Source organism: Gouania willdenowi, chromosome 4 (assembly GCF_900634775.1).
Source record: "Gouania willdenowi chromosome 4, fGouWil2.1, whole genome shotgun sequence".
NCBI lineage: Eukaryota > Metazoa > Chordata > Actinopteri > Blenniiformes > Gobiesocidae > Gouania > Gouania willdenowi.
The window spans coordinates 19,004,456-19,018,984 of NC_041047.1; the positions used below are offsets into that span (position 1 = coordinate 19,004,456).

The window sequence follows — 14,529 nt, forward strand, 5'->3', positions numbered from 1 at the left end:
TTAATCATGTAAAGCCCATTGAATTACCTTGTGTAATGAAATGCGCTATACAAATAAATATGCCTTGCTTAGCCTGATTATAGAAATCTATAAATGTTTTTTTTTTCACCATCTTTTTTCCCTTTACTACTGCAATCTCTGGGCTGTAATCTTTAATTTAAATAAAAAAACACCTCTCTTGGTTAAATGATAACAGTAATTAAAACATGGCTAGTTTAATGGAAAAAGTGCATGGGTGAGCTTAAATTTAGACTATGTGTTTTGAAGGAACTCAAACGGACCTGTGGATAGCTAAGATAAAGTTGATTTTCTGGCCTAGCAGCCATACGATATACACACTGGTGCTAAGGAATCAACCCTGAATGAGGAGGGGGACCGTGGTAAATTCTGCGTCATGGGGAAGCAGAGGGAGAACAGGCGGACAGCACATCTGGGGGGGGGGTGTGTGTGTGTAACTAGGTTGATTGTTAGCAAAGCCAGAGCTGCTGGACTGTGTGGATTATTCACGGAGGCCTGGATCAGCACAGAGAGAGAGAGAGTACTTGATGGTGTTATTTAAGTTTCGTCAATAACATCACCGCTGGAGTCTGCAACGAATACCTTGTTTCATAAATGTATACATTTATAGGATGTATGATTAGAAGATATAAGCGGCTCAACCACATCCTGGCTGTCCTCCAAACTGTGAGTGTGGTCTGTGATCATTTTAATACAGACAGGAAGGAGTCAAGTACCTGTTAATACAGAAGAGAGACCAGCTGATTTGCAAACAGTGTTTACCCCTCACTCAAACCCTGAGGAGGGGCAGAAGACAGACAGACTGACAGACAAACAGCCATCTACTCCCTAATAACGTGTAACTTTACCAATACATTAAAAAAAACACACACACATCAGCGTGGTTTAAAATTCACACTTGTGCCACTGTTCTTGTAAATTTCTCTCCCCGTGAAACACTGTGTTTTTGCCTTGTGCATAAGTCTCTCCTCTCTTTCTCGCCGTCTCCCTATTATACTTATGTCCAAATGTGTAGAAAAAGAAGAGGAGAGTAAAGTGCATTTCCAATGTAAAAGGCTTTGATATGGCCAGAGAGCAGTTCCTCAATATGAATCAGAAGCATGATGCATTGCCTCCTGGGTCTCATAAGGGACTTTGATCTCGATTGTAACCCTAATGTCGCAGCTGTTAAAGGGAGATGATGTTTCCTCCCTGTGAACAGAACCCACACATATTGAAAATCCAGTCTCATTTTCTGAAAGTGACTGAACAAATGTATAAATAAAATGGTATGGTACAGTGTGGAGACTTAGCGTTCAGTTGGAGGATGTTCTGTTACTTCTCCCTCTCGACTGGTGAGAGAAACACTCACATCTTCTCAGCCTGCGTCACAAAACCAAACAGTCTTGGAGGGCGTTAGAAAGAACTGTAAAAAAAACAACCCTTTTGTCTTCATTTTCACTCATCCCCGCCATCATTGGGATGAGACTCAAAACTGGGAGTGGTCCATCTCATCCAGCCACGAGGCGGGGCTAGTGGGGAAGTCAGGGTATCCCGTGCTGCTTCCTGTGGAGAGGTCTGAGGTGGGGCCCCCTGCCATGGCCCTCAGTGCCTGTCCAACACCCCCCGCCCCCCCCTGTGCCACCAGACTGTCCATGCTGAAGCCCAGACTGTTGAGTAGAGGGGTGTGGCCGGGCAGAGAGGCTATGGAGGAGGGGGACTGGGGGAGGCCGTAGGGACTTCCTGCTCTGATGTCGTGGTACGGCTGTCCTGTAGCGTCCACGGAGAAAGCTCCATTCAGCACTCCACCGTTGGTCACGTCCCCAACACTCCCATAGAGCCCGTTGGCGTGACCCAGATCTGACAGGACCTGGTCATCTGTGGAGGAGACCACATTCCCTTTAGCATCAAGAATGTCAAAATCTAACACAGGGGTGTCAAACTCACTTTAATTCAGGGGCCAAACACAGACCAGTTTAATCTCAAGTGGGCCGCAGATTTTAGCCGATAAAATGAGTAATTATATCATCCATGTGTCCAAGTTTGCACTTCCACCTATAATAGTATTTAAAGTATGTAAGGCAATAAGGCAGAATCTACATTTCTCTTGATTTTGTGAATACATTTTATCTAATTTGGGGAAATTCTGGGGAATAATTTGAGGAAATGAGTTATCTACAACTGAATTAGTTGGTCATTTACACAATGAGACATGTTTTCACTGTCATTTTTTTACTTTCTCCTGTGGGCAAATTGGGAGCTCTAAAGAGCCGGATTTGGCCCTCGGGCCTTGAGTGTGATCTAACACATCAATGTCACCTGCATGATTGTGGACTATTGCATTTCAATAGTGCTGTGTATTTCAGTCGGACAGTGACTAAGTTTGCTATCTACACACCTGAGTATGAGTACAGACATTTGTGTGCAAGTGTAAGTGCACATAATATTTGTTTCTGTTTCAATTCCTCCCCTGGGTGGCTTCAATAACACTAAGCTCCAAAGCACTTTCTCTCTAATTGACTAAAAGCCTCACAGGCTTTATGGAGTTTCTGTCACCAGCTTTTCATTTCTCATAAAAAGTCCTCCTTTTTTATTTAAAAGTGACCAGAAGACGTTTATGGCAACCCAAAACAGTGTTCGCAGACATTAAGTAACACAGGAAAGTCTCAAATGCTGTTTGCATGGCAGTAAGGAGCCTCACTCGTTTCCAATAATCTCCATCATTGTGACAAACAGGGACAGGAGGGTGCATCAGCATCCGCTGTGGTGTGAGGGGAATTTAAAATGGGAATGCCATTTAGGATTTGCCTGAGAGCAAAGCCATGCATTGAAGAAGGCAGGAAAACAAATGAAATGCCACAAAGACACATTCAATTGCTGCCGCACCCGTGTCATTTAGCAGCTTGTAGGCTCCCTTAATCCTATTAGCCTGACAGCATGACTGACAATTCCCTCTCGGCACGACTGTCCCAAACAATAAGAGACGTGTGCTGTGTGCGGAGGGAGGCCGTACCTCTGAAGCTCAGCTCACTGTCGCTGAGACCTGCATCATCTGCTGAACTCTCCTTCTCCACCTTAGTGCCTCCGCGGCTGCGTTTCACGCTTTTATAAAACTGACTCCAGCGATGTCGGCCTGCATCTTTCTTCAGACGCTTCTCCTTTGCTCGTCGGTTTTGGAACCAGACCTGACAGAGATCATAACACAACGGTTACAGATACCATCTCTACTGAAAAAAAAAACATCTAAATACGCCAACAGACTGAAAAGTTAAGCAACTGCGTTTTTAAAAGTGATTCTGTTCTTAATTGATTTTCTCCATTTATTCATTCATGTAAAAACTCTGACTAACGTCATTCAGTGAGAATAAAATGACATGTTAGGTGGTTTTCTTGGTTAAACCCAGGTTGCTGATGTTATCGCTGAGCTGCTGTATTTTACAGCCTGACAGAGATGTTTTCTACATATTAATGAACTATAACTTTACCTGCACCACTCTCATGTCCAGCCCCGTCTCTGAGGACAGCTGCTCTCTGACGTGGCGTGCAGGCTTCGGCGAGTTTTTGTAGGCACTTTTGAGGGTCTCCAGCTGCTTGGCGGTGATGGTGGTCCTCGGTCGTTTAGTTCCTGCCTCGGAGTCATCTGAAATGCACATCACATGAGTGACTTACTGCCATTATTTTTTACTTTTCAAGCAGACAAAGAATTACAATTGAGAATGAAACATTCCTCTTTTTATGAGAAAAAAGGGATTTATTCCTTATCCCAGGCCTTTGCACTGTGTTTATGCATAAAAATAGAGATGGAATATATGCATCCATCTCACTCTTACAGAAAAATATATAAATCACCTCAGTGTCTGAGTTATAGAGTTATATTGATACATGGAAATCTAAGGTAGAGCCCAACAGAGGGAAAAGGCACACATGCGCCATGACCACAAACATTACAGATCTCCAAGTGTGGGCATTTTTTCTGTCATAATTCATCAATTCACCATCACACAGATCAGATGCATATTCAAGCTAAAGTTAGGTAGCATTAAAAATACCTAATTATGTTTTTGAACACTCTTTGGTACTACATTGAAACATTTTGCTTGATGCTAAGACTAAACAGTGTATTTTACACAAACATAAAGCAGTGTTTCCTCTTTGCAAACCTACCATTTTGTTTGGCAGTCTCATAATCCACCTTGCACACCAGCCTTCCATCCTCCATGAGGTAAAACTCGTCCCCTGTTGCCAGCTGTCTGCTGCACATGATGCAGGCGAAGCAGTGCAGGTGATACACAAAGTCCTGAGCTTTTCGTACGACCTGCGTAGGTGGAATGCCCTGTTGGCACGACGCACATTTTGTTCCAAAACGCCTGCCGGAGGACATGGAGAAGAAATGTGCCATCAGACGATCTGATGTAAAACACCAGCAAGACAGAGGGAGATTAGACATTCACATGGTACACAGTGTTTTCTTTAGCTGCAGCCATGAGTGATGGCAGAGTGTCTGTGTTAATGGAAACTCCAGCTGTTGAGGAAGGTATAGAAAATCAGCACTGGATTGCATTTCCACTAATGATAGATCTGTCCACGGTTTGATGGATGGACAGGATCAATGCACTGTAGAGTGAGCACGACTGTTTGCGTGTGCATGTGCATGTTTGCATGTTTATGTGTTTGCAGATGAAGCACTGAGAGCTAAGAAGGGGGAGGAGGAAGAGGAGGAGGACAATAAACACACCCTGAGGAGATCCAATAAAACACTGACTCAGGAAAGGCTTTAAATCACGGGACCAACCCACACAAATAAAATATTCTGCATGCGTGTGTGTGTGTGTGTCCGTGCGTGTGTGCGTGTGAACATGCAACATGCAAGTGTCCCTAGCTCTGTGTGCCCCCCAGGTCAGCTATAACCCAGTTAACTCCCAGTTAGACTGCACAGCTCTCTAGATCTCTTCCCAGTGTGGAGCATCAAAACCTTTCAGACAATTCAACAAAAAGCTCAAGATCTAGTTTGATCCGTTTGAGCTCAGATCCACTGGTTTCTAATCCTGTTTGGGCTGAAGTCCAATTCAGTATCATTCTGTATTGCCCAGAAATGTTATTCAAGATTTAAAAAAAAAAAAAAAAAAAATAGAAATAAAGAGATTAACAATGTTAGATTATTAAGGATTATAATTTTTTTTTTTTTTTTTTTTTTAAAAAAGGAGCAAAGGTATATCTAAACCTTTGCAGTTTTTGCAGAACAAAATTTCAATAAAATATCAGAGTGTACGTCTTAAAATAAGTAGTGCAAATTTACATCTATCATTACAGAGAACATTATTGCATGATTGTTATTACACATTTATATACAATGGTTTATTGATTTTTTTTTTATATCAAAAAGGTATTATCTATAAGTTTATTTAAAATGATGACTGCATATACTGTATATATTCATCAATTATTGTATATACATTTTTGCAAAAACCACATATTGTTGTGGTAGAATTAGAAAATATTAAACTACATTCCCTACAGCAACAAAAAAAAGTTTTTGTTTTTAAGTTTTTAAGTAAACAGCATCTAATATGGTGTGAAATGCAATACATTAATCAACTAATTATTTAATATTCAGCAATTACAATTTAAATACTTTCTACTTAAAAAAAGAAACAAAAAAAAAAAAAAACAATTTACTTTTTTATTTTTGATATTTTGCTTCAAGAGAAACAGGAGGAAGATAATGACATTTTAGAGTTACATAATATTTGTCCAGCAAAATAATAAAATGCTTTCATGCTTTCCAAAATGGTAAAACGGATCAATCAATCCAGTTAAACGGATTAAAATTATAAAATCAAATTATAAAACAGCTTCACCTCAAGCACAGACATTTATTGGGACTTGAATAATGCAATTATAGAAAAACACATACAAATAAGATAATTAATACTGAATAATTTATTACAATCACTAATTTAGAAGGATTTCCGCAAGACATAGCAACAAACAAAAAAACGGTTTTTTTTTTGTTTGTTTTGTTTTTTCCCAGCTCTATAGGTGTTAGAATTAAGCCAGATAATTGTGAAATAATTAAAACAGTTTGAATATTTCACTTCCAATCCTCCATTAGGTGCACGTATTGTTATTTTTAATTTTATTTTATTTAGAAAATATTGTGAAAACGGTGTGAAATGACGCCAATAAATGCTTAGTGTGTTTGAGAGAAGATGACAGTGCCACTGACTTGAAGAAGTCCTCCTTGCAGTAGACGCTCCCGGCTCTGGAGAAGCACTTGTCGGCCAGCGGGCTCTGACAGTCGGCACATTTGAGGCACTTGGAGTGCCAGTGTCGGTCCAACACCTTCAGGATGAACTTGTCCAGGATGTGCTGACTGCAGCCCGCACACTGAGGAATCTCTGCAGGGACAGACCAGCACAGGACCAGGACCAGGACCAGGGTTACACTCAGACATACACGTGACACATCACATGGTGAAACATTAGATCAGATCCTAAACAAACTAACGACGCTACTGTTTACAGCGGGTTAAGAACTGGGTTATCTATCACTAATCAACACTATTAATTACACACACGAACACACACACACAAAGCCTTCATTTACAAAAGCACTTTATCTTAGGATATATTTTATGATTATAAATGATATAGGTGGAAATAATAAAAATATAGACGTGTTGGTTTAATCCCGTCCGGGCTCTGTTTGAGTTTACATGTTCTCCTGATGTGCTTTGGTTGTTTTCAGGTACTGCAGATTGTGATGTGTGTGTGTTTGTGTATTTGTGTGTTATGGACGTGTGACCCTGCAGAGGAACCACGAGCAACTTCATTAGATATAATCTCTTCGATTTTATATTACACATTTGCAAAAACAGACAAATATATATATACTGTATTTAATTTAGCTGTTTGTTTCTCTACATATTTATTTAAATTGAAATATTCAGACTAATAGGTATTTTTTATTGTCATGAATGGAATTGAACATTTAAATCGTGTCTGTCCTGCAGGTGTCTCTGTCCAAGTTGCTGAATCCGACCCGCAGCGGGGGGAAAAAGACGTATTCGGATACATTATTGACCAGCCCCCCCACCCCTCCTCCTTCCTTCTCCATCTTTTAATTTTGTGAACCAGTTCCGGTCTGTGCTCTTCATGAATCTTTGAATGATTTTATAGGACGTCTTTACGGTGGCGGCCGCTGTTATTGGCGGGTGGGTGCACGAGGTAAAATCAGGGTCAGAACAAGGATGATTCTTTATTTTAGAAACAAAAAAACGCTTGACAGAAAGTCAAAATATATCCAGAGAAATCATGCAAGCGGGAACCATGGAAATGCGTTTTATTACAGCATTTTATTTTTAACTTTATTGCAATTTTGATTTTAGGCTAAATAAAGCAAAAAAAACTCCAAATTTACCTAGATTCAACCACATCTAATTTTGTACTGCGTAAATGTGTAATAGTTGTGTTAAATACAGTAATAAATAAATAAAACAAACAATCTTCATTAGGCAAGTATAGGGGGGGTCTGATCTAATGTATTAAAAACGCTCCAGTTGTGATCTACACAACAATAAATCAGTGCACACAATGGAAAGCACTGCAACCCTAAATTCAATTACATTCTTAAAAGTCACTAGAAATTAATCAACGATAAAATCATTATTACACAAACACACACAGTGTCCTATTTCATCACAAAGGCAAAGTAAACAAAGCCCAAAAGCTCTGCAGAGTATAGTGTGCATGTTACACATGAATGTGGATGCATAGGCTATACCTGACACCTTGGTACATTTAATTTGGTTCGAAAAAAAAAATATAACAAAACAAAAACAAAGAAGACATTTTCCCCCCTCTTCAATTCAACCAACATATTGCAATAAAATAAGACAATATAGTGTGACACGCAGCAGCAGCAGCAGCAGCAGCAGCAGCATTCCTGCACAGGCTCGGTTTGGCTTTTTTTTTTTCATCCTCAACAGTAAATGAATTCATCCAGAGATGACAGAGGAAAGGGGGTGACATTATTCAGAGGAGATGCTCCGGTTGAATCGATGCTCAGGTCTTTTTTTGTAATGAGAAGCCTTTTAGAATATCCACAGTAAGTGAGAGTGAGTGCATGGGGGCGGATGGAGCTGCAGTGGTTTCACAGAGAGGTGGAGCTGAAAGGGAAGCAGCAAGATTCTTGGCATGGAAAGCAAGTGTGTGCGTGTGTGTGTGTGTGTGTGTGTGTGTGTGTGTGTGTGTGTGTGTGTGTGTGTGTGTGTGTGTGAGAGAGAGAGAGAGAGAGGGAGAGAAAAAAGAGGGAGAGACAGTTTTCTTCATATCTTATTATCTGTTGCCACTTCTCTTCTCTCTTCACCACTTTCTGTCTCCTCTCCTCCATCATGCCAACATTTTACTACCTGACTTTTAATTTAGAAAGTTTTTTTAATTTTTTTTTTTTTACATTTTTTAAGAAATCTATCAAATGAACATGTTTACCGCATCACTTTCTTATGTGTTTTATACCACCTAAAAGTTTACATTTGATTCCCCATGTTCGCAGCCTTATCTTTGGTGAGAAATGCTTACATGTTCGACGTTGTTCTTGGAATAATCCAGGCTTTAAATCCAGCATGGATGCAGGCGCTGCGGGGGACTGAGTGGCAGGATCTTTATCCAATCTTTTAATCTGTCTCGATTTATTAAATGAAAGAGCATAAGGCCATCGCTGCAGGCGCTCCCCCTTTAGTCACATTTACATAAATACTTTACTTTGTTGCTGTGAGTCTGTCTATTAGCCCCAGCTGTAAATTCATCTGTCACAATTTTCTATTCAAATATTTCATTAAAATTTATATTGTGTAATTTCACAATTAATTTGTCAAATTAATGTAATGATTTCATGACATTTAATAATATATGTGACACCTCTATCTTATTAATATATATATATATGTAATTAGCTAATAAATGCTTATTGTATATTGTAAAGTTGTTTGTGATCTGGAGCCATATGCATATAATAATTAATCTGTAACTATAGGTTACAGTCACACTTTGATCCTAAATCTGACTGAACCAAAATAGTAACAGCGTTTCATAACAAAATCCGGCATCATTTGTCCTTGTCCTTAAATTAAATTAGTTATAACATGTGTATACCTCTTTTTTTTTTTTTTTAGATTATTATTTGATTTTTTTTTTTTTTTTTTTTTACAAAACCTTATCAGTCATTTTATGAAAAGTAAATAGTAAGTGTGTGAAGCGTGTCACTCAAACTCACTGTGTGATGTCTTTTATAAACTAACCGCTGAAAGGCTCACAGTGACCAAACAGAAGCTGCAGCACAAAGGCCAAAAAGAGACGATGGAGCGGCCTTTACGCAATATGATATGTATATTTTCCTGTAACGATGGAGAAAAGCGTCCATCCTTTGGACGCCTGCACGTGTGCGTGCGTGTGTGTGTGTGTGTGTGTGCGTGTGTGAAAACAGCAGATGATCTAAGACGCACTTATGCTCCATGAAATACAAGCAGCACACATCAGTGGTCTGAGCATGACAATGTGAGGCTGAGAGGTTCAGGATCCTCTCTTTAATCTTTGAGTCACAGAGCAGGACGCACGCACGCACGCACGCACACAGGTTGATCAAAGGACAGACAGGAGGAAGAGGAAGGTGAGGAAGGCTCTTACGTTGCAGTGGCACTCCAAGAATCTCCGGTAAACTCTTCACGGGACTCTCTGTCGGTAGGACCGCCGCACTTTGCATCATCGTGATCCAGACCGGCAGACAGACGCACGCACATACAGCCGCAGCACGGTGGGCGCGCGCTCCCGTCCTGCTGATCTTACGGGGGACAAAAAAAACGGTGCTGCCGGTGCTGAGGCCTCTCCACCCCCGCACACACACACGGACCTCCACTACAATCCCAACAATTTGCGGTCCCTCTTCAGGTCTCTATTCCCAGGCTGGTGTCCGTGGCGCGCCGTGCCGTGCCAAGCTGTTTTGGTGTGGATCCGACAGGCTGCTGGGTCCATTCAGTGCTGCAGGGGCAGCGGGGGGCTGACGTCATTACGGCAGCGGCTCACTGGGAGCCAATGGGAGCGCAGGAAGAGGAGGCCCCGGAACGGAGCAGAGCTTCAATAGGAGCAACAAGCAGCAGGAGAGGAGCAGGACTGATGGTCCTCACAGAGGCGGGACCTCCGTGCTGTTCACACCGTAAACACACCACTGCAGTCAGTGCAGTGGACCTCAGAGCACAGGTCTGCACGGAACGGAAGAAGTTTAAGATAGAAACGAATTCATTTGGAATATTATAGATATCAGACAGAGGTCAAATGTTAGAACAGGGATCACCAACCTTTCTGATACTACGAGCTGTAGGTGTAGTGGTACCAGTGTGAAAAGAGCTTATTAATGACTAAATGTTCACAGTTCCACTTTAATTAGAGGGTACGATAATAAAGAAGGCTTGCAGTAACCTAAAAAAAATCGGACATGTGTAAGTTTCAACATGCAACTCTATTTCTCCTAATTTATTCAATTACATTTTCGACATTTCTTAGAAAATCTCCCACGTTGCTTTTTATTATAGCTATAAACAAACAACTTTTAGCTAATCATAAAAAATGTAAAATTTGTAAAAAATAAAATTAAAATAATAACACAAAAATATGTTTTTTAATTATATCACATTATTACATGCCAAATCTTCAGCATTTAAAAACATTTGTCTTTATGTTTCCATGAAAATAAAAATTTGATGATGGTTAATGGTTAATTTAATACTAAAACTTTTAAATACTTTTACCTCTATAATCTATACGAAAAACTACATCTGTCTAGTGTATTTATCTTTGTGAGTTTGAATCCTGCGAGTAAATCAGATTTTAGACGGACCTCATTGGTAACTATAGCTCCTGAGGGCCCCTCACATGGTCCATGCGGGCTACCTGGTGCCCGCGGGCACCGTGTTGATTACCATATAGGTTAGAAAAATAGCGAACTGAAACAAAGACCAAAAGATCAGCGCAGGCTGGGGATGTGGGGTCAGGACACATGCGGGTAAAAAAAAAAAAAAACATCCTCACACCCGCTTTAAAAACATCACGTGGTCTATAGTCTATACCAGCATGGATCACAGGTGAGACCCCTGTGGAGCAGAGCTGACAGTGGGCACAGGTACAGGTACAGGTACAGGTACAGGTACAGGATCACAGACTGCTGCATTCCTCCTGCTGACACACTGCATCTCTTCTGGATTATTACATATTCCCTCTGGAGCTCCCGGTGGTTCAGCCTAGATGAACTCAATCCTCACTTCCAATTTACTTCAAGCGCGGAGAAGAAACGCACGCACGCACACACACACACACACACACACACACACACACACACACACACACACACACACACACACACACACACACACACACACACACACACACACACACACACACGCGTCATTTCCATCAAAGTGAGTCAGTCTCAGGTGAATCACACACACACACACACACACACACACACTTTAGTGCACGTGCACGATCGGACTTCTAATTTCTATTTAATTAAGTGAAATCCAAGCACAATCAATACAGCCGTGTTGATAACAGGAACTAGAATAACGTGACTAAGATCAATGTTATTAATGTTTTGACGCACAACAGCTGGACGTCAGACGTGCGTGAAAGACCAAGTAAACACTAAAAACACACAAAACTAAACACAAACAAAATAATATATATAAAAAAAAATGAAACTAATTTAAAAAACAGAGCGTTTTCAGAGCATTTTCCCCAAAGAGCATTTCTTCACATCATGGTCCGATCATTCTTTTGTCGTTATATACGGACCCACAATTCAAGCTGATTAAAAAGAAAAACAGGCTGGGATTTTACAGGAATTCATTTCAGCAGAGGCAACGCGACGGGTTTCAGGCCTGCAGGTGTTCAATACATCCATCCATTCATCCATCCATTCATCCATCCACAAATGAAATAAAAGGTTTTGCCAAAAGGAAGACTATTGCAGGTTGCATATTTAACATTATGAAAAGGGAAATTCAAATTTTACACATCAACATGTTTCTGTCGAGTTTGCACTGATTTTATACATAATGTGTTGGGTTGTGATAAATTCAGTTAAAAACAATAAAGAAAACAAATGAGGGAAGTTTCCTAAAAAGATACTCATGGTGTTCGCCTGCAAGTGTTGAGATGAGTGATTATAGTGTGTAGCCTAAGAATGATGTGAAGGGAACTAATGTGAGGGAAGCAGCACACAGTGCAATAACTCATGCACACAGTGACTCTATGACCCAGCCATTTCTAATTGGATCCAATATTTCAGAGGACGGCTTCACTGACATCTGCGATTCACTGGTCCATCAGTGTGTGTGTGTGTGTGTGTGTGTGTGTGTGTGTGTGTGTGAACAAACAAAAATAATAGTAGTCGATAGATTAAATAGCCTAGAGGTGAAAGTAATGGATTACAAGTGCTTTACTCTAATTTTTTTTCTTTTTTTTAACATGATTCTAAGCCTGTAATTTTTACTTGTACTTATTAGTACGTTTTAAAAAAGAAGTAATTCATTACATTTATACACCTAACCATTACTGAGTAAATTATTATCATTATTATTATTTTTGCTTTAAAATGATCAACAGACATTGTGAAACTAAAAAAAATGAAATGACCACAACAATCAAATGCCGACCAACCAGATTAAACGTCATTTTTTATTTTTTAAATGAATTAATTGGTAGTAATTTATTATTATTATTATTATTATTATTATTATTATTTTATTTATTTTTTTAAAGAATTGCACCTTTTATTTTATACAGATGCCTTCGTGGAAAATAAATTAATTGTGCTAGATTTTATCTCTCTTTTTTATGTTTATACATGTTTACTGTAAGGAAACCTTGGCAAGATTTATTACATAAATAAATGTAGGGCTTAAAGTAACTACAGTAACTTTTACTTTGAGTACTATTTAATTGAGCTACTTTTTTTACTTGTACTTATAGTATTTTATGTATGACTGACTTGTACAATTTCAATCAAGTTACAGTACTTTTACTTGAGTACCATGACTACTCTACACCTCTATGTCCTTATGTCTACATCCTCACAGCCACAGTACACAGTACTCATGACGTATTCTTCCGCACAAACCGCTGCTACCTACCTTAGCACAGCAGGTGGTCCTCCTTTTCCACTTCCTCTTCCACTTCCTCTTCCTCCATACCACAGTAGGCTTGTAGCGGCAGCTCCCTCTTTAACACACACACAGACAAAAATAGATGGAGGAAAAATAAATCCTCTCCACTCTCTGAAAACTATAGTGAGACCACCAGCAGGAAACCGGCTATAGCGCACGAGCGACCGGCGGTTCACTGGTGCAAGGCGCGAGGGCAGGAAATCCAATTGAACCTCTGGAGTAAATTGTATTAGTGGCAGTTATTGTCTCCTCGCGTTTCTCCTCCATTTGGGTAATTAGTGAAAGAGATTGGTTAAATAAAGCAAACCTTACCCCGTCGGAGATGATTGTAATTCCCTAATTGGAGCTGACCGTGGCGGGATAATAAGGCCGTGCGCTGATTGGTTAGTTAGAGGAGGACCAGGAGAGGAGAGAAGCTGCCTGATCAATAATTAAACACAGGTGTGACTAATTATCTAACAGTGATGTCATACACACACACACACACACACATACAGTATATACATGCTCAGGAAAAGCTATAGCAATGTTTTCCAACCTTGGGGTCAGGACCCCATGTGGGGTCGCCCGGAATTAAAATTGGGACGCCAGAAATAAAATGTCTAGTGATTGATAAAAAATTAAAATAAATGAATAAATAAAATAAAAGAGGTAAAAACAGACTAAAAGCTATGTTTTTGAAAGGTCCTGAGTGTCTTTTTTTTTTTTTTTTTTTTTTTTTTGGGGGGGGGGGGGGGGGGGGTCCGGGTTATTTTAACTTTGTTATTTATTTTTCTTTTTATATACATTTTTTTCTATATTTGTATGAAACAAGTACTACTGAATTGCTTTGTAAGTATTTGAAAATTGTGTCACTTTGAAAAAGCCCATAATAAAAATATTTATGGGGGAAAAAAACGGATTAAAATAGTATATTAACACACAATAAATATCAAATAACTGTATCCTATACTTAAACTTCCTCAAATATAAATGTAGTTAAAATACAATGCAATATAAAAAATATCTGAGGTTTACACACCTGTCCTTTTGTGCACTAATACTGCGCTAATACTGCATGGCTACTTTAATAAACATGATCAAAATGTAATTCTAGAAAAAAATGTCTCCGGGGTTTGTGATATTAAAAATGGGGTCACGATCGGAAAAAGGTTGAGAACCTCTGACTTATAGTGTGAAAGATATGAGTTAATCGACACAATACATATTATCATATTATTATATTACCATTATTACTGTTATTATAATATAACAACACTCCTACATCTTCTATGTATATGTGAAGTAAAGGGAACTGTCCATGGTGTTGGTCTGAC

General features: G+C 39.5%; 1 protein-coding gene across 1 annotated transcript; it reads right to left on the reverse strand.

Moving 5' to 3' along the window:
• Positions 1-1,199: 1,199 nt before the first annotated feature.
• lhx4 (LIM homeobox 4) lies at positions 1,200-9,989 on the reverse strand. The gene is made up of 6 exons (XM_028444935.1): positions 9,681-9,989; positions 6,224-6,395; positions 4,162-4,364; positions 3,483-3,637; positions 3,011-3,182; positions 1,200-1,875 (listed from the first exon to the last, which is right to left on the reverse strand). The coding sequence occupies exons 1-6, from the start codon at positions 9,757-9,759 to the stop codon at positions 1,487-1,489; spliced, it is 1,170 nt and encodes a 389-aa protein (XP_028300736.1). The 5' UTR covers positions 9,760-9,989; the 3' UTR covers positions 1,200-1,486.
• Positions 9,990-14,529: the final 4,540 nt, after the last annotated feature.

Bases quoted from the DNA above. Each gene is read 5' to 3' on its own strand.
- lhx4 (XM_028444935.1), bottom strand. From the start codon at position 9,759: ATGATGCAAAGTGCGGCGGTCCTACCGACAGAGAGTCCCGTGAAGAGT. The intron at 3,638-4,161 runs GTAGGTTTGCAA...TGTGCATTTCAG, and splicing joins TGAGACTGCCAAACAAAATG to ATGACTCCGAGGCAGGAACT. The intron at 1,876-3,010 runs GTACGGCCTCCC...TCTCCTCCACAG, and splicing joins CAGTGAGCTGAGCTTCAGAG to ATGACCAGGTCCTGTCAGAT.